Source organism: Rousettus aegyptiacus, unplaced genomic scaffold, assembly GCF_014176215.1.
Source record: "Rousettus aegyptiacus isolate mRouAeg1 unplaced genomic scaffold, mRouAeg1.p scaffold_m13_p_16, whole genome shotgun sequence".
Lineage (NCBI taxonomy): Eukaryota > Metazoa > Chordata > Mammalia > Chiroptera > Pteropodidae > Rousettus > Rousettus aegyptiacus.
The window spans coordinates 54,577,066-54,596,392 of record NW_023416291.1 but is presented as its reverse complement, the minus strand read 5'-3'; the positions used below and the strand labels follow the sequence as shown (position 1 = coordinate 54,596,392).

At 64.8% G+C, this 19,327-nt stretch overlaps 2 protein-coding genes and 1 long non-coding RNA gene across 7 annotated transcripts in view; 2 read left to right on the top strand and 1 right to left on the bottom strand.

The window, feature by feature from the left end:
• Positions 1 to 1,813: 1,813 nt before the first annotated feature.
• KISS1R (KISS1 receptor) lies at positions 1,814 to 5,045 on the top strand. The gene is made up of 5 exons (XM_016126691.2): positions 1,814 to 2,247; positions 2,993 to 3,117; positions 3,543 to 3,678; positions 3,892 to 4,124; positions 4,235 to 5,045. The coding sequence occupies exons 1-5, from the start codon at positions 2,004 to 2,006 to the stop codon at positions 4,661 to 4,663; spliced, it is 1,167 nt and encodes a 388-aa protein (XP_015982177.2). The 5' UTR covers positions 1,814 to 2,003; the 3' UTR covers positions 4,664 to 5,045.
• A 2,442-nt stretch (positions 5,046 to 7,487) lies between these two features.
• LOC107500955 lies at positions 7,488 to 9,802 on the bottom strand. Its single transcript, XR_001594632.2, has 2 exons — positions 9,466 to 9,802; positions 7,488 to 7,938 (listed from the first exon to the last, which is right to left on the bottom strand). It is a non-coding gene; the product is annotated as an uncharacterized LOC107500955 (long non-coding RNA).
• ARID3A (AT-rich interaction domain 3A) overlaps positions 9,803 to 19,327 on the top strand; it is a 32,294-nt gene continuing 22,769 nt past the window's right edge. The window contains exons 1-3 of one of the 5 annotated variants that reach the window (XM_016126665.2): positions 9,803 to 9,968; positions 13,274 to 13,903; positions 14,750 to 15,083. In XM_016126665.2, coding sequence (XP_015982151.2) covers positions 13,524 to 13,903; positions 14,750 to 15,083 — 714 coding nt within the window. In that variant the 5' untranslated portion in view covers positions 9,803 to 9,968; positions 13,274 to 13,523. The other 4 variants (XM_036234253.1, XM_036234251.1, XM_036234250.1 and 1 more) reach the window with 4 other exon arrangements.

The following is a 19,327-nucleotide window of genomic DNA, read 5'->3' as shown; positions in this document are numbered from 1 at the left end:
GGGGATCGCCGCCACGAGGCCGGCCGGACCCCGCGCTGCTGCGGGCGGAGGGGGTCCCCAGCCCCCGGAGGACAGATGGGGAAACTAAGACACTGAGGCGGGGGTAGGGGGCCGCAGCCACAAGGCCAGGCTGCCGGCAGAGCTGGGCACCCAGCACAGGGCACAGGACGGGACACTGAGGCCTGGGGAGGGGGAGGGGAGGCAGAAGACACAAGACAATGACCTATAACCCCCCACCCCGGCACCGCACCCACGGGCCTTCCTGCCCCCAGCCCCGTCCCAGTAGCCATTAAAGCGAAACCCCTCGGAGCAGCTCATTCTGCTCATCTCCGAAAATAGGACAATGTTCGCCCCGACCCTGTTGCCTTCTATGGTTTGTTCATTTAACCAGCGGCGACCCAGACAGACCCCTCCACTGAGTGGGGTGGGGAAGAGGAGGCCTCTGGGAGGGGGACGACAGACCTCGAAAGTAGGTCGCGTGTGCCAGGCAGCAGGAGCAGCCAGTGCAAAGTCCCCGAGGCACCCAGGCGATGGGGAGGGGAGGGGGAGAGGAGTGGGGGGCCCCGTGGTGACATCCGGGATTGGTCCCCAGGGCAAATGGGGAGCCACAGGAGGGCTCAGAGCAACGACTGAAAGCTGCTCTAGAATCTAGAACCCACTTTCTACTCTGCAAGAGAAGTGGGGAGCGGACGCCACAGAGATGCACCCCGCCAGGTCCGGTCTGGAGCAGATCGCACCGGACATATACCTAGCTCTGCTCAACAAGCAAAGAGCAAGGGGGGATGGGGACGGGGGCCGAGCCGGTACAAGGCCGTATCGCGGGACTCCATGCAGAGATAAGAGCGGAAAGAGGCAAGAGAAACCAACGGGGACGGCTGCGGGGCCTGCGTGGGGGGCAGGACGGGGCTTTGGGGCCCACAGCCCGTGGCTGCTCACTAAACGCGCCAGTTCTGGGGGTGCCTCCTGGGCCTTTCCTGACAGGGGCAAGGGGGTGCCAGGAAACCTGTCCTGCACCTTCGTTACGGCCTCCCGGACCCAGGACCTCCCGCCCGTCCATCAGCCGCCACTGCTCCCCGGAGCCCCCACCTCCAAGGTCCAGCCACCTGCTCGTTGCTCCCCTAGGCTCGTTCCACTCGGCAGCTGCCCCCAAGCAGTCTCCACACCACCTGGTAACCAAGTGTTTCCACACCCCAACCCGTCTCCCCCCAGGGAAACATGTCCCCCTCCTTTGTCCTGTCCCCTGGAGCCGTTGACTGCTTGGAGGCCACGCACGTCTGTTCCTCTCTTTCCCTGCAGAGGGCGCGTCTTTTTCTGAGCCGCATACTGCTCCACGGTGGCCCGACTAGTGTCGGCTACATTCCTGGATGTGCGTTTTCAGGATCAACAGTGTCCTTTGTGACCTGCCCTCCACCTGCTTCCTTCAGCCAGCGGCACAGGTGCCCATGTGCCCGCAAATTGCTTCCTGTGAGCTGGGAGGTGACTGGTCTTAGAGGTCTGATTTGCTGCAGCTGGAGTGAGGGGAGGTCAAGTTCTTAAAGAACAGACACCTTCTGACCACCAGACCCGGCCTGGGAGTCTCTACCCCAGGGTCCCTCCAGGGTCCCCGGGAGCCTCCACACAGCCACCCCTCCCCCACTCCGCCCAACCCCCTCCTTCAACCCATCCCCTCCAGTGCCCTCACCCTGAGCGTTGGGGAGAGGGGAGTAAATAGGGCGATGGAGGGGCGCAGGTAGGGGAGGGAGCAGCGAGCAGCTGCAGGAGAGGCGGGAAGGCGGGGACGCGTGCGTGTGTGGGGGCGTGGGCGCTAGGTTATAAACGCTCAGCGGCTGCGGCAGGAGCAGAGGTGCAGCTGAGCCCAGTGGAGTCGCCCTCCAGGCCGGGTGGACTCCAGGCGAGAACCTTCTCGGGCTCCGCGGGCACATCCCCGGCCAGGAGGAAGGTCTCCGCACTGACCCCGGGGCGCAATCCCGGAGGGCGGCCGGGAGGAAGAGGGCGGCGAAGCCATGCGCGCGGTAGCCACGTCGCGACCCAATGCGTCCTGGTGGGAGCTGACCAACGCAACGGGCTGCCCGGGCTGCGGCGCCAACGCCTCGGACGGAGCGGCGCCCGCGCGGTGGCCCGTGGACGCCTGGTTGGTGCCGCTCTTCTTCGCAGCGCTGATGCTGCTTGGCCTGGCAGGGAACTCGCTTGTCATCTTCGTCATCTGCCGCCACAAGCAGATGCGCACGGTGACCAACTTCTACATCGGTGAGCGCCCGGGCGCTGCGCGGCGCCCGCCTGCCATTCCCGGGGTCGCCGCGAGGGCGGAGTGGCCGGGCGCGCCCCCTAGCGGTCCGTGGGGATCGTCCCAGGTAGAGGGGTCTCTCTCCTGCAGGTGTCCCGTCCTTTCCCTACAGTCCCTGTAGCTTAGACTAGAAGTCGCAGACTCTGGCATTAGAGGCTTCCACGCGGACTGGAGTAGTTAAAAGAGAGCGTGGAGAATGTGGCGCGCGGAGAGCTCGCCCCCGCCGCTGGAGGAAGATGTCCGACTGAAATGCGCTTCCTTTCACACGGTGTCTGGTGAACAGAAGCAGGGGGGAGGGACAGGTTGCCCCGCGGGTCCCCGGTTTGCGACGTCTGCCCCAGGGTCTCGCTTTGCACATCCGTGCGGCGGGGCAGCCCACGCGCGCAGGTGAGTGCTCCGTGCACTCCACGCCACGGCGGCTGCTGGGCTGGCACCACGTCTCTAATGTGCAGGTGAGGAAATCGAGACTCAGAGGGGCGGGGCCTGCTCAGGCTCCCCCAGCTCAGGCAGGGGTGAACAGGGTCCACTGAAGCTTGCATGGCTGAGGGCCCTGCGGGATGAAGGGGTGTTTGAAATGTAAAAGGGGAGAACGGAGGCCGTAGGGGGTCTTCCGGATGCCAAAGGCCAGGGCGAGAGATCCAGGCCAGGAGCGCTGGGTGGCTGAGGCCCCTACGGCCCCGGCCAACGCCCTCGCATCCCCGCCGGCAGCCAACCTGGCGGCCACGGACGTGACCTTCCTGCTGTGCTGCGTGCCCTTCACCGCCCTGCTCTACCCACTGCCCGCCTGGGTGCTGGGCGACTTCATGTGCAAGTTCGTCAACTACATTCAGCAGGTGGGTGGCGGGCTGGGAAGGGGGCGGCGGAGTCTGGACGTGGCCGGCTGGACCAATGGGTGGGGGGCGGGGACAGAGTCTGGTGGATGCGGCTGGGACGGGGTGGAGCCTGGGCGGTGGTGGGAGGAGGAACAAGGCTACGTTGGCCGGGTGTGGGGGATGGGCACAGGGAGGGCGAGCCGAGGTCTTGCCCACCCTTCCTGGGGTCCTAGAGTGGCTCTGCCTCTACCTGTTTCAGTTTTAGGGTCTCAAGCGAACCCCAAATGGTTCCCTTAACCCTAGCCATTCGGGGCTCCTCTCCTGGCCGGTGGAGGCTCTCCCAGGACACGTCCAGGGTGTGCCTGAGTGGCTGGACATGCGGGGAGACCCGCAGGGGTCGGGGCGCAGAGAGGGTGGGGCACGCGCCCAGCTCCCGGCCCCCCCAGGTGTCTGTGCAGGCCACGTGCGCCACCCTGACGGCCATGAGCGCGGACCGCTGCTACGTGACAGTGTTCCCGCTGCGCGCCCTACGCCGCCGGACGCCCCGCCGGGCCTTGGCCGTCAGCCTGGGCATCTGGCTGGGTGAGTGCAGGGCGGCGCCACACGGCGTGACGGACGAGTCTTCCTGCCCCGGGCGCCCTCCCACCCACTGCCCCTCTCTGGGAAATGGGCGCAATTGCGCTCTTTGCGCAGAAGCACTGAGGGCGCGCACTGGGGAGGCACCGAGGAGCCCTGGGCCCTGGCTCCTCGCGTCCCTGGTCCCCGGCAAGGTGCTCAGCCGCGCCTGTGGTGCAGGCTCGGCGGCCGTGTCGGCGCCAGTGCTCGCCCTGCACCGCCTCACCCCGGGGCCGCGCACCTACTGCAGCGAGGTCTTCCCCAGCCGCGCCCTGGAGCGCGCCTTCGCTCTCTACAACCTGCTGGCGCTCTACCTGCTGCCGCTGGTCGCCACCTGTGCCTGCTACGGGGCCATGCTGCGCCGCCTGAGCCGCACAGCTGTGCGCCCCGCGCCCGCAGAGGGCGCCCTGCAGGTGCGCCGCTGGGTGGGCACAGTGGGGTGCGGCGCAGTGGGGGTCTGAAGCGGGGCAGTGGGGGAATATGACGGAGGGGCCCACAGCCTATCCTCCTCCTCCCACCCCAGGGGCAGCGGCTGGCGGAGCGAGCCTGCGCTGTGCGGACCAAGGTGTCGCGGTTGGTGGCGGCCGTGGTCCTGCTCTTCGCCGCGTGCTGGGGCCCCATCCAGCTGTTCCTGGTGCTTCAGGCGCTGGGCCCCGCGGGCTCCTGGCACCCGCGCAGCCACGCGGCCTACGCGCTCAAGACCTGGGCGCACTGCATGTCCTACAGCAACTCGGCGCTGAACCCGCTGCTCTACGCGTTCATGGGCTCGCACTTCCGCCGGGCCTTCCGCCGCGTGTGCCCCTGCGCTCCCCGGCCACCTGGGCCCGCGGGCCCCGCCGCCCCCCACGTGGAGCTGCACCCCCTGGCCGCGCTCCCGGCTCTCAGGACGCGGCAGCTGGGGAGCAGTGGGCGTGGGCCGCGCATCCTGGGGGAACTCGCCGGCCCCCTGTGAGGATGGAGGTGGCCCCTCGGGGATGGGCGCTGGTATTATTCTGTTATTAACATCCCCGGTTTTGTCCAAAATAATCCCATGCATCACGTTCTGTCCTCTTGTGACGTTTGGCACGCACTGGCTGTGATGCTTGCTGCTCTTGCTATTGTGATGATTATTTCTGCCTTTCCTAAAATCGAAGGTGCTCGATGCTGGCACCTTCGGAAACTTTCTAGGAAGCATCGACAGCCGCTTTGCACACTGCCTTCCGGTTGACTGGACAATTGTGGGCGTCATCTCATTGTCAGGCATTAAAGTGTGAACACGCGTATGTTCACATTGGCCGACACAAGGTGACATTGCTACTGCCTGGTGAATCCCCGCCCCGGTGTCACTGAGTAAAAAAACCTCCTGGGGGGGGCACGGTGCGCAGGCTGCCTGCGAGAAGCAGGACCAATCGGCGACACACCACCCAACACCGAGGGGCTTAGAACAGTATCGTCTGTTGCCTCTCAGGATTCGGCGGGGCGCCGCGGCTCAGCCACCCGGTGCCGTGACCGCACGGTGTCAGCTGGACCAGGAAGGCGGGCGAGGGCTTCGCTCCTGTGGCCTTGGGCTCCCTTCCTGCATGGCGCCCGGGAAGGTCGGATGTTTCTTGCCAGAGACTTCGGAGAAGAGGCAGAAAATGCATGCCTCCTGAGTCCTGGGCTCAGAAGTCCGGGAATGTCACTTTTCCACACCCAGCTGTGACAGTCCCACCCAGAGTCCCGGTGGGGGGAAGGGACCCCATCTTCTGGTGGGTGGGGCTGCACATCCCTATCCGCGGGAGGGGAAACAGACCAACCGTGGTCCAGCCACCCCCGGACTGTGACCCAGTGGGAAAAAGTGGTGGGCACACAGTGGGTACAGGCAACGTGGTGCACACAGTAGGACAGCCCCAGAGGTTCAATGTGTGTGATTTAACATCCTCGAGGTGACAGAGTCACTGAATGGAGGACAGATTAGTGGCAGCCGGGCCGAGGGATGATAGCGAGGGGGGAAAGGTGGGTGGGGACACTCAGGGCCCATGAGATGGAACAGGTCTGTCCCTGGACTGCGGCAGTGAATACACGAACCGACACAGGCGGTAAAATTGTAGAGAACAACACACACACACACACACACACACACACACACACACACACTGGTCCAGGTAAAATGGGGAAACCGAATAGACCGGGAGGATTGCATTACTGTCGATATCCTGATTGCGATACTGTGCTATGGTTTTGCAAACTGTTACTGGGGAAGCCGGTGAGGGTGCGAGGGAGCTCGCTCTGCATTAAAACCTGCAATCAGCTTGAAACAAAAAGCAAAAAAAAAAAAAAAAAAAAAATGAAGTTAAAGAGTTGAAAGGGACGTTCGGGAAGAAGAATTATTTCAAAACTGCAGGAGTGGGGTGTGACCTTTCTGTTTATCTTCACGTCCATCTAGCCGGACGCTGTTTGCAGGGCCCTTTCTGTGTCCTAGGGGCTGGGGCCGCAGCTGCGATGAGGCAGCCCCACCCACAGGGAGCCCCCGTCTGTGGGCGGCCGGGCCAGGCAGCGGAAATCTAGGGGTGCAACATGACAGCAGCGAACAGGGTCATGAAGGAAACGTGTGTCTGTTGTGAGTGACTGGAAACTTGACCTTGGCCGGGTGAGCCCAGGAAAGCTCCCTGGAGAAGGTGAGTCTGGGAAGTGCGAACCGACCTCAGAGGAGGGGGAAGAGCACACCGGATGAAGGGCGCAGTCGATGCAAAGGCCCTGAGGCAGGACACGTCTGGCAGATTTGAGAAATTGCTAAAAGGTGGGGGTAGAAGGGGTGGAGGAAGCGACCCCCACCCTGACCCTTTCCCTTAAAACGGAGAAAAATGTAGTCCTGTGTGAGGGATGCATTGCTGCGGGCCCATTCTCCAGACGGAGAAACTGAGGCACGGGAGGCCCGTGCAGTTGTGGCAGGGGGCCCATTCTGATCTGATCAGCTCATTGGTGGGGTGGCGGCTCCCCAGGGCTGGAGGCTGGGTTCCTGGAAGGGGTGGGCTAGACTCAGGTTCTGGGGTGGGGGCAAGTCCCCCCACTCCTCTGGGCTTTGGGTTACCCGGGACAGGAAGTATGCAATGTGGGGGAGGCCCCCAAAAGATAGCAGTGCTGTGTGCCCTAGGGGCGGCGAGGGAGGCATGCTCACAGCTCCCACCACTCAGGCAAGACCAGGCACAGGCCAGGACAGCCCGTCTAGAAGGGGGTGGCGATGGGCCTCAGGGCCACGATGTGGGGTTAAGCTCCAGGGGTCTGCGTGCATTCTGTTTCAGTTAAACAATCAAATATTTCTTAGTATATCCTGTACAATATTTGAGATATATGTAAAATTGTTTATCTGAATTGTTCGAGTTTAACTGCGATTCCTGTGTTTTGTCTAGCAACTCCACGGTGGAGCATTCAGCAGGCACCACAGAGGATTAAAAAAAGCCTCTGTGAACCTCAGTTTCCCCGTGTGACCCACAAACTCGTTTTCAGGTGAGAGGGCGCCAACCTAGCGGCCTCCAGCGGAGGCCACAGCGCGTCGCCGCTGGTCTCGCTCCCAAGCTGCAGCCCCGGAGGTCCCCGGCAGGGGGCGCGCGCACCTCGCAGAAATCCCTCGTCTCCCTGGTTCCATCCCACGAAGGAGCCCCCAGCGCCTGGCGGGGTCGCTCACGTGTACCCCGACCTGGACCCCCCGCTGATCGTTTCCCCGCTGCGAAATGAATCAAGCGGAACCGCCCTATTCATTTCCCAGGTCTTAGGCAGTTTCGTTTCGTGGGCCCCTTCTATGAAAAAAACGTTAGGTATATTTTGCACCTGTGTTGGCACAGGCATGAATATAATTTAGCTGAGATTCACTATCATGTATTCCTTTTACATCCGCTTTTTTCCTTAATTTTAGGGAAACAAAGTTACACGTTTGTGGGCCCCGTTCACAGCGATAAGTCAACCCGAGGCCAGGTGCGAGTGACTACAGGTCAGGGGTAGGGCTTTCCTCTGGGCCCCACACCACCCTCCAGCCTTTTTTTCCTTTTCGAGATGGAGACAGAGATTAGTTCAATTTGCTTTCCACCTCTGTAGAGGCAGACACCAAAAATCCCGTGCGGCGAGGGAGGAAGTTGGGGAACACGAGAACCCACTCATTCAACCGAGTACTGAGCACCTAGTACATGTGAGGCACAGCCTCAGGGCTGCAGACAGGTGGTCGGCCGGCTGGGCTCAGCAGGTTCAATCAGCGTGGCTATTGCAAACAGAAGCCTGAAGACAAAGCAGGGTGGTGAAGGGTGGTGCTGGGCTGGCCGAGGACCCAGCTGGGTTTTGCGGGGGGCCCCACGAGATGGTCTAGCCAGAAAACCTTGTAAGCCCGAATTTGCTGCACCCTGCTCCCAGCCTGAGACAGAACCAGAGAGGGGTCCGCGCTAACCGAAGGCCACACTGCCAGGATCCAGGGGACCCCGGGCAGAGCCAGGGACTATGGGTCACTTTCCAGTCCCCTCCCTTGACTAAAACTAAGACCTCCAACTAGAGGCCCCTGGGAGTCCTGCAAGGCCTCATCCTCCTGAGCAGCTGCATCCAGCTACCTAGCCGTCCCCTCCTGCTCTCAGAAGACCCCGCCCTGCCCCCATCCCTTACAACAGGAAAACATAGTCCTCAAACTTACTGTGCGAGGCATACATTAAAACTGACCCATTCCACAGAGGGGTAAATCAAGGCCCAGGGAGGCCCAGGCACCGACCCAGGGTGCCGCAGGGGCTGCAGTCTGATCTGTTTGGCTCTTTGAGGGGGCGGTGGACAGACTTCCCTGCACTACAGAGAATAAGCTGGGCGTGGCCCTTCATGGGGGGTTTCTACCCCTTCTCACCCGGGTCTCTAAACTCCCCCTTCCAGACAGCCGCCTGGGCCCCGCCCTGGGGAAGGGCGGGGGCTGGGTGTTTAACAGCCTAAAGGTAGAAGCCTCCTGTCACCTGCTGCCATTAAGCTCGACAGCCCGCCCTGGGGCCAGAGGCTGGGTTCCCACAAGGGGAGGGCAAGACTCGAGCCCTGGGGTGGCGACAGCTCCCCCAACTCATCCACTGGGCTTGGGACTGCCCAGGACAGCAGGTCTGCAATTGAGAGGGTGATATGGGCGGAGGATCTGAGAAGATGGCAATACTATGTGCACACGACCCCCCACAACACTCACGACCAAGGACCCAGAACCTGGAGAAGTGAAGTCCTCTAGGTGGCCCCCGCCATCCCCTGGTGCTCCTTCTTGGCTCTTATCTGGGCTGGAACCTGGACCCCCACCCAGGGGTCGCCTCTGGGGCTCAGACTGGCTGAGCCCACACTCCCACCCAACTCTGTGCCTCAGTTTCTGGCTCTTCTAAATGGAAACATTTACAATCTCCACTACACAGGCTAGGGAGGGATGAACCTTGCCGTGGGCACATGGCCAGGAACCCGATCACTCAGAATATGTAAATTATGAAATTATTACTAGGAAGAGAATCTCGTGTCTCCTCCTAGTTGGGTGTCTTGCCAGGATCCCAAGAAGCGGTGACCGTCGGGGTAGGGGTCGTCCCGATTTCATGACGACTCCCCCAGGGACCCAGCACGCACACCCCCACCCCGCGCCTTTGTCGGAGCCGCGTGCCGCGACCAGCAGCCGCTCCCTCTCTGAGACCCCTCCCCACCGAGCGGTGCCCCCTCGCTGGGCGCTGGCTCCTCCCTCCGGCCCCGCCCACTCTCATTTCTGGTCACTGTGGCTCATTTCCTCCTCAGGTCTCTAATCCCCATTTTACAGACCTGGAAACCGAGGCTCGGATCCGGAGCGTGAAGTCACTCGCGCTGGGTCGCTCAGTCTAAGGGACAAGGGTGAAACTCTGAGCCTGGTAGGTCCATTTTACGTGCTTAGTAAGATGGGATGGGGGTCCAGGATCGGCTCGGGTAGCCCCCAGCCGCTCGGGCGGAGGCCCAATCTCCTCCCCCTGCCCCTGGGGCGCTTCCACCCCCGCCCGCGTTCTCCTGGCGTTGTGCGCTCGGGGCAGCGGCGCGCACTTTGCCCACCGTCCCTAGGCAGAGGGCGGGGCTTCCCGCGTTGCTGTTCCCCTTCCCTTTTATTATTTATTATCACTTAAAGGGGCCGCGACCTGAAAATTTTCCGTCTACTCTTCCCCCTCTAACATCCCCTGGGCTGGTCGTGTGTCGTCGGACCAAGTGCGGGGGACGAGGGGGCGTCCGGGAAGGGGGAGGGGGCCTCGTGAGACCCCTCCCTGCGTCCCGGGCCGCGGCGCTGAATCACTGGCGAGGTATTTGCATCTGAGAGCGATTTGTCACCCGGTGATTTGTCTGCGGGGCGGTGAGCGCGCCGGTGGGGGGGAGGGGAGGGGCGGGGGAGGCCGCGCGCGGGGAGACTTTTACCAATCCGGTCGGATGGGGGTGTAGACGCGGACTGGGCCAGCGGCTGGGTGAGTCGGCGCGCGGCACAAACCCGGCGGCGGCCGGGAGCCAGCAGCGCGCACCTCGCGGCCCGGGCCGGAGGCCAGGCGCGGCCGGGGCAAGGCCGGACGCCAGGCGCGGGGCATGCGTCCCTGGAGCGGGCCCTGCGCCCCCCGAGCGGGCCCCGCGCAGTGAGGGTCCCGGCGGCGGGCGGGGGTCGGCTGACCTTTTAAATCGCCGGCTCTTGTCTGGGGCGAGGGGGTCCTCAAAGTTGGGCAGGGGCGTGTATGGGGTCCAGCGCCGAAAAGGCGACCCTGGTGAGTCGGAGTTGGGGTGGTTTTTCTGCGCTCCCGTATAGACTTCATCCCCTACCATATTGCACAGGGGAGCGTGGAGACGGCTGGGGGTCGCGAGTGCGCCCCCCGGCCAGCGGAAGGAAATGGTCTCTATGTGCGCGCGGGGGGCTGCGCTCCGGGTTCTTAGTTCATTTTATTCTCCCCCAAATCGGGTATTTTATTCGGGAGCCGGGGGTGGGGGATGCGGAGTGGGAGGGCCGGGTGGGGAGGGCAGTTCCCCGGTGACCCTCCCCTGCCTGTACGGTTTATTTATAAACTGTTGGCCCCAGGGCAGAAAGGGGCCTCTGGAGGGAACACCGCGGCCCCCGGGCGTGGGTTCGGCTTGGGTCCCTGGTTCTCTGGCGGGGCCCCCTCGGGAAAAGCCCTCTTCTCCCGTTCCGTGCCCCCCAGACACAAAGCGGGCGCAGGAAGCGCGGGGAGCGCGCGTTTGTCAATTCCAACGTTCGGCGTCTGACCCCGGGCGGCGCGTTTGTCAATAATCTTCCGTTTTCAGTCGCCCGGGCGAGGGCTTGCCCCCCCACCATGCAAATCGGTCGCTTTCCAAGAAGCCTTTGAAGCCCGGACTGGGGTTTCTGTCGTCTTATTTCTTCTTCAGTTTTTCTTTTCTCACTTCCTCCGGGCCGCCCCCTCCCGACTCTCCTAGCCCCCTCCCCAGCCTGCTTGCCCCACCCTCCCCTTCCACTCCCCTCCGTGGAGTGAGGGGCCCCTTTCGCCACCCGCGGGCCCCAGCCTTGCACAACTCTTTAAATAACCGTGTTTTGCAAGGCCCCGGCCGAAGCGGGTGACCTCTCCCGGAGGCATTGGGGGGGGGGAGGGCGTGGCCGGGGTCCCTCCCGCCCATCCCAGGCCCTAACGACCACCCAGCACCCCCCATCCCCACCAGGTCCCTCCCTGTGAATGCCTCTCCCAAGGGGCTGTCGTGAAGTGGGAGTAGGGGCCGAGGACAAAGGGCTCTTGGGGGGAGGGGTCAGGAGGGGGTGGGCGTCAACAGCTTAGGGTTATGGCGGCCACAGGGGGCCCAGGCCCAGTCCGTGGGGGCTCTGGGGTTCCCATCTGCCCCCTCCAGCCCCAGCGAGAAGACCTGTCCTGCTCCCCTCCCCCACTGGCGACCCGGAAGGGTCATTAAACCCAGCAGGACTGGGGGGGGGGGAAGATGGGGGGAGTGGCTTCCTTTGGCCTCTTCCTTCTGCCCCCCCCAAGGGGGGGCGTTGCCTGGAGCGTTTCCGTGGGGGGGGGCTTGTCTTGAAGTTGTCAAAGGTGGGGGAGGGGCAGTGGACCAGACTAGACACTGGGTGAGAAATGTCCCCTCAGCACTTCTTGGGGCTGGTGGGGGGAGAAGGGGGGCGGGGTGCCGTTTGCTGTGCTGGTTACTCTCGAGCACCGTGGCCCCTGAGAGGGTCTTTGTGCCTGGGGACCCCTACTCCTGCTGGACACTCGGGTCCTTTGGGCACATGTCCCTTCCCACTTTTTACAGGGGCCACTCGCCTGTCCCCCGCATTGCCCTTTTACCCATCCTGCTGGAAGCCCCAGGAGGTCTGGGTAAAGGGCGTCTGGCCTGGTTGGGGAGAAGAAGGTGGAGAGCCAGGGCCACTGGGTGGCTGTGGCTCGACCTCCCAAGACTAGGGAGGTTTGAGGGCCTGCACTGCAGCACCCCCCTGGGTGGGGCCAGGCTCTTACCAGGTCATGGAGCCAGCGTGGTGACCTAGTCTTTTTCCAGGAGCCTCTGCCCGCCCCCCCTCGTGTGTGGACTGTCTGCCCCAGGAGTGGCTTAGGGCCTTTGGAGAGTTCATTTGCCTGGTTAGGGGCCTGCCTCCTGGACCCTCCTGCCTTCCCACCTGTCCCTGTGATGCACCATATGGGGTGTCACCACCGGGCCTGTTGGGTTCTGCCCATCTGTTTTATTGGCGGCCTGGGCGGGTGGGGGCGTGACCCGGCTGGGGTGGGGGGCTGTGCCTGGCTCTGGGACATCCCTAGGCGTCCCTGGCAACCCCTGGCTGGGGGCAGAGCACGTTGGATTCAGGGACGCCAACTGCGCTTGGGGTCCCAAGGGAAGCGGGGGAGTCTCAGACCCCGGCTAGCAAGGCCACTTTGAGCCTCAGTTTCCCACCTGGTGCCTCCTTCCCTGACTTGGTGGTGACATGGGCCTGTACCCATGAGAAACTCACTGTCTCTTCCCCACCACAGGGAGGTGGGCACAGTTACGGCACCATTTTGCAGATAGGGAAACTGAGGCCCTGAGAGGCGGAAGCTTAGGGCCGAGAGCGTGAATTGGGAAGGGCTAGTCCAGGGTCCCTACACGGCAAGGTCTCGAGTCTGGGCCGGCCATCGTCTCCATTAGCCTGAGGACAGGAGGGTGCCCGGAGCCCTCTGGGCCAGCGGCACCGGCACCTAGAACCCGGAACCAGAACCAGGAACCCACCTGGACTCTGGTGTCTGGCAGCCAGCTGTAGCCAATCAGAGGCCAGGAACGTCCTGTGCCGCCCCCTCCCCTACGCTGCGTTTATGAAGCAATAATTCTCGCTCTTCGCGGAAGGTGCGGTGGTCGACTGCACGTTTCTCTGTGGCCCAGACGGGTGGGGGCCGCCTTGAGATCCTCGGGAGTCCAGAGCTGGGGAACCTCACTTCCTAGCCCTCTGGGGAACGGACAGAGCGGGGTGGATGGGGAGAGCACTCCTCCGCCTCTAGGGAGGCCTCTGGGTTTGCACCAGGATGGGAGCGGATGGGAGGGGTTTTCCCAGAGGCCTTTGCGGTCTGAGCTCTATGGGGAGGATGGCACGAGGGGACCAGTATGGTCTGATGACCTCTCTTGTTGCCTCCAGGTTTCTGCAAACACCCAAATGAGCTGGACACCAGCCGCTGCCCCTCAGTGCCCAGCGTGAGAAGGTGGCGATCGTCCGCTGGCATGCCCCGCCAGCCCTCAGCCTGAGCCCCGTGGCCCCGCCCCCCGCCACCCTGCACTGCCCCGGCTCCCCCGCGGCCCCCACACTGCAGTGCGGCCGGGCCCCCTCCCCGAAGGGGCCGCCCCCGCCACCCACGCCTGGCGCCCGGGGCGGCCCGGCCCGCAGGGCCATGAAGCTGCAGGCTGTGATGGAGACGCTCCTGCAACGGCAGCAGCGGGCCCGCCAGGAGCTGGAGGCCCGGCAGCCGCCCCCGCCCGAGGCCCCCGCGGGCCGCCCGGCCCGTGCCAGGGTCCCCTCGGATGAGGACAGAGACCCAGAGGACGCCCGAATGCAGCGGGCACAGATGGCTGCCCTGGCCGCCATGCGCGCTGCTGCCGCCGGCCTCGGACCTGCGCCCAGCCCCGGTGGCTCTGAGGACGGGCCGCCCGGCTCGGAGGATGAGGACACAGCCCAGGAGGGGGTGGCCGGCTCGCCTGGCCAAGGCAGAGAGGTGCCGGGACTTGCCGAAGGGGACGGGCACCTGGACGACTTGTGCTCTGACGATGACCTGTGAGTGACCTCTGTGCACTTTGTGCACTGAGCAGGTGTCTAGGCGCTGGGGACACGGGTGTAAGGGCAGGACAAATCTCCTAGGGAATCGGCAGCCCGAGACTTTCTGGATGGCAGGGGACGTGGTCTTCCTCTGCACCACCCAGCATGGCGCCACCAGTAACACGTGGCTGCTGAACACGTGAAAACCGTCCACGCAGTGGAGGGCTCGCGTGGGTAGCTCTGTGTCCTCTTCACTCGAGTGGAGCTCGCTGCACGTGGCCGAGGCTGTAGCAGGGCCGCGGCTGACTCGGCATCGGGGCAGATAAAGTCGGTGGCCTTGGGTGGGACGTTTTCTGCATTCGCAGGGGTCAGATGTGGGCCCTGAGCCAGGTGCTGGCCAGAACCTAGGAGGTGGTCTTGGTGGGGGGGGGTCTTCTAGTTGAGTCAGCAGGTTGTGATGGGGCGCTGAGAAAATGAAGCTGGGGGCAGGGGTCAGCTTTCTAGAGTGGTGGGCAGAGGGCTGCCTGCAGAGGCGATGGCCCCCAGGGGCCAGGGGGAGCCTGGAAGGGCATGCCTGGTGGCAGGAGCAGCCTGAGCAAAGGCCCCGAGGCAGGAACCGCCTGGCACTCACGGCCTGGCAGGGCAGCCTGCGCGGCAGAGGCGGGGAGGGAGCCGCTCGGCACGGGCGGGGGCTGCGGTGCTTGCCAAGGGATCAGCTCCGGTCATCAGGGTTCACTGGGGACAAGGCAGCAGGTCCTGTCGGCAGCCAGCTGAGAGGGATACCCAGGCTGGACGAGGAGCCGGCCTTGCCCGGTGGGGGTGAGCTGGCGCCTCTCTGCTGACCTCTGCCCTCTGCCACCCCAGGAAGCCGAAATGGGAAGAGGAGGAGGAGGAGGAGCTGGAGGAAGACCTGGGGGATGGGGACGAGGACGGGGACGAGGATGAGGACGAGGAGGACTACGAGGATGAAGAGGGGCTCGGGCCCCCCGGTTCTACTGGCCTGGGCCATGCTGCTCTGCTCCCCCGCAAGGCCCCACCGCCCCAGGCCTTCCGTGGTGGCGACGGCGGGCCCCGCGTGCCCGGTGGCCAGGAGCGAGCAGGGGCCGGCCCGGCCCACCCCGGGGGCGCAGCCCACGTGGCCCCCCAGCTGCAGCCTCCTGACCACGGGGACTGGACGTATGAGGAGCAGTTCAAGCAGGTGGGTCGTGTCTCGAGCTGGGGCCATGACGCAGGGCGCACCGCGGTCGCCAGGGTCCTGCTGGCTGGCCCCGGCAGCTGGTGCTTGCCTTCCGCATGTGTGTGCGCCGAGCCGGGCACTGGGGTCCCGTGGGTGGGACGGGCCGGTCGTTAAATGCACAGATGTGGGGACCACGAGCCAGGAGGGAGAAGTTTGGGTGTTCCTCAGGTCTGCGGCAGCAGGCTGTGCAGAGGGACAGTGGAGGGGGCCGCCCAGGCAAAGGCCGTGTGTGTGGAGGGGGCGCAGCGTGTGGCCCGTGACGTGGGGGTGGAGGCCCTGGTGGCCGGGTGGGTGCCGAGCTGCTCCCTGGGGCTCCACAGGGCTGGAGAGGAAGCCGGCCGGCCTGGTGCCTTCCCGCACGGCCAGGGCAGAGGAAGTGGCCGGGCGGGGCGCCCTTTGAAGTTGGGCCGAGCTGGGCTGGGCAGATAGAAACCAGATGGCGGCCGAGCAGCCAGTGGGGCTCGTATTCCACCACGGCCAGCTGGGCCCTGCCCCGACCCCTGTGGCCCAGCTCCCGTCACCGCCGGCTCCCGGGTGGGCTGCAGGGCCTCGGCAGGCAGGCCAGGCGCAGCTGCCCTCGGGGCCTTCCAAGGAATGGGCTGGTGCTGATTTCCGGGGACCCAGGGCCAGGGGGTCCCCATCAGCCTCCCTCGGGGGCAAGGTACTGGGACCCGGCAGCCGTCAGGGGAGCGGTGCAGGCTCTCAGGAAGTTCACACGTGACGTGCACAGCTGGGAACTGGACCCAGGGCACGCGGCTGGGGGCCGCGGTGGGAGTGGCAGGGACATGCCACTGGGCGGGCGCGGCTGGCTCGGAGGACGGAGGACGGCACGAGCCGATCCCCAGCTCCCTGCCCCGGCATCGCAGGCTGGGTGGGGCGCTGTCACCTCCTGCCCAGTCCCAGCACGCCGATGGCGGCGCCTTCTGGGAGAATGACAGCCAGCGGACGTCACCTGCTGGGGGCGAGGCCAGCTCCACCCCACGGATGGCCCCGGCTGCCCCCTGTGTGGACACCAGCCAGAGCCTGCATACCTGACCAGCAGCCCCACCCCGCTCCCTGTCTTCGTTTCCCTCCCTTCCGGAAGGAATGCTTGCTGGGTGGCCGCCCAGCCCATTTGGCAGATGAGAAACTGAGGCTCGGCCCTGGGCGGGGCCTTCCAGGCCCTGAGACTCAGACGTCCTGGGTTCGCCCAGTGGCCGGGCTACCTGTGGGTGAGCCATGTGCGTTGGTCCACGTCTGTCATGTCCTGAACACAGCCCTCAGGGAGCCCCAGGCTGGGGGCCAGAGCCAGGCAGATGGCCCAGTCTCTCAGGGTCACGGCCGGCGCGAAGGGAGGCACAGGGTGGCCAGGTGGGCAGGCACAAGCGGTCAGAAGCCGGATCCCAAAGCCCCCTCAGCGTGTCGGGAGTAGAGGGCCTTGGGCATTGGCGTCCCACCTGTCCAGGTGTGATGGTGAAGTCTGAGGACACACAGGGCTAGGTCGCGGGGCAGACTGAGGCCAGAGGGCCGGGGACCGGTGTCACGCAGTCACTCGGGGTCATCCCTGCGGTGGGTGGTCAGGAACAGGTAAACAGCGGTGGTAGCTGGTGGTCACAGACAGGCTCGGCATCCGTGCTGGTGAAGCCAAGGCGTGGGGCAGGAGGAGCCGGGCCTCGGGGAGGGGCGGTGCCGCCGCCTGGCAGAGGAAGCCATGTGCTCCGGTCCTGGGGTGGCACCTGGCTGGGCCCGAACGCCCGGCTGCCTTTCCCGGGCCGCCCTGCCATGCCGGGAGCTCAGGGCTGCCTCACTGAAAGAGCCAGTGGCAACGGCGCCCGCCCGCCCAGCTGGCCAGGCACCTGTGCAGCCAGTGTCAACAGTGGCCGGGGCCCAGCCCGCCGGCAGATGTCAGAGCCCTTGTTGACTCTGGGGCTGCCCCACCCCCTTCCTGGCACGTGGCAGCCCAGCCGGCCCGCCGCCCGCTTGGCATCATGTCTGCGTCTTCCTCCCGGTCTTGGCAGGGCCTGGGGCCGACTTCCGCCCGAAAAGCTGCGGTGGCCGTAAAGTTCCTCTGCTGGCTAGGGCTTGGGGGGCGGCCAGGATGGGGAGGGCCGGGAGCAGTGGGCTCGTGGCCACGGAACCTTTCCAGGAAAGCCTGGAGCCAAGCCTTGCACCGTGCGGCTCCCGGGCGTGTGCTGACGGAGGCCAGCGTGCCGGCAGCCGCTGGCCGGGGACTGGGCTGCGTCACAGTCAGCGGTCAGGCTCACAGGCTGCTGGCGCCGGATGTGGCCTGCTGGTGACAGCCTGGGAGTTTGTCACCAGCACGGGTATGCCTGGGCGCTAGAATGTGCCACCGTGGGAGCCGAAGCCCCAAACTCGTAACACGGGTCTCTGGCCGTTGAAGGACTCGTATCCTCAACCTGAGCACTTCTAACAAACGTCGATTTTGCCAGCCTCACCAACGTGATAAGAACAGCGCGTGGCTTGCCCCGTTACAGTGTGCAGTCGAGAGGTGATTCCGTGCACCGACAGCTGTGGAACCATCTCCCCTGTCTGGCTCCAGAACGCCCCGTCGCCCCTAGAAGCAGCCGCGTCCCCATGCGCAGTCACCCCGTGCTCCTCCCAGTCCGACACCCGCTCGCCCGCGTCCTGTCCCCGTGGACGTGTCACGTGCGCGGGGTCGCGCCCCGCATGGCTCATGTGTCCGGCGTCTCACCAAGCGCCGCATGTCCAAGGTCCGTCCGGGGCGCGTCAGCCTCCCCCCTTCCACGGCTGAGCAACACCCCCCAAGTACACGGGCACGCGGGTTCCCGCCTCCGGCTGCCGTGACCGACGTCTGGGACCCGCTGGGCGCTTCCCGCCGGCCGCACGCGAGGCGTTTCGCGGTCCTCGCGGCCACTCGCTGGTCTCGCGGCGGCAGCAATTCGGGGTCAGCTCACCCTTGCGATGCTTTTCCTGTTTGCCAAGGCGACGTCCGCGTGACATGTGACTTGGCGGCAACGCAGAGATGTGTCTGTGGAGGTGACAGGTCTCGTGTGTTTGCCACTTTCTGGCATCGTGTCCCGTGTGCTCTCTGGATCCCACGGGAGGAGCTGCCATGTGCCCTGTCACAGTGCAGGCCGGGGCTGGAGCCGGCAAGTCGCTCGCCGTGGCGGAGTTGTCAGAGCTGGGGCTGGTCCCCTGGGTGCATTGGCCCTAGCACTTGTCCTGAGGAATGGGTAGGCGGGTGAGGGGCAGGGTTTTCGGGGAGCCCAGTGGCCCCAGCACCCGTCCAGGGGACTGGGTGGGTAAATGAGGGGCAGGGTTTTGGGCAGCCCGGTGGCCTCACGAAGCCTTAGTTTGAAATGGAGGCGGTTGGTCCAGGGCCTCCAGTGGGGGCATCGGGATCCCGCGCTCATGGTGCTGGGCACTCGGGCACAGCCTCCAGCAGCCCCGGAGGCCACCAAGTCCTCGCCATGGGCCATGCCCAGACCCCGCCCTCCTCCTGGGCCCTGACACGCATGGCCACCAATACAGGTCCAGGACCTGGGGGGCAAAGTCGTGGGCCTCAGTTGCACGTGGTTGTTTTTTGGCCATTTTGGCTCATTCAGATTTTTTAAGTTATGAAAATTACACTGGAGTACATTTTAAGTCCGTTTTCGGTTCCAGGAGTAACTCTGGACGTGGTTTTCGTGCAGAGACAACTGGTCCCCCGGTCCCCCCCCACTCCCGACGAGGCCGGTGTCAGCTGCAGTGTTTCCGAGCCTGACTCTAGCACTTACCCCAGAAACGTGGTCCTGCAGGGAGGTGTCTGGACGGCTCCACCCAGCGCGGAGCCCGACACACTACTTGCCACTTGCCGTGGGCGGTTTTCCCACTCTCGCCGGTGCCTGCAGCCAGTACCCAAACGTCGCCATGTCTGCCCCTGCTGACTCCATGTGCGTCCCCGTGGGCTGCTTTTCCGTTTCCCACCTGTGAGCAGCACCACGAGGCTGCTCTGCCCAGGGCCGCAGAGTGGGGGTGTCTTAGGGAGGAGTGCGCAGGCTGAGGGACACGCAGTGGCACTCGGTCCTGAGGGTTTCGGGCTGGGCTAGAGCAGAAGGATTGGGGGGAAGGCGGTCCAGAAGGAGGGGCATTGGAGCTGGGGCTTTGCAGGGCGTGTGAGGGTCTGGAGGGAGGCGGATGGGGGGGGGCGGGATCTGCTCCTTGGAAACGTGTGGCTGGAGCCTAAGGTGGGAAGGGCAGGTAGA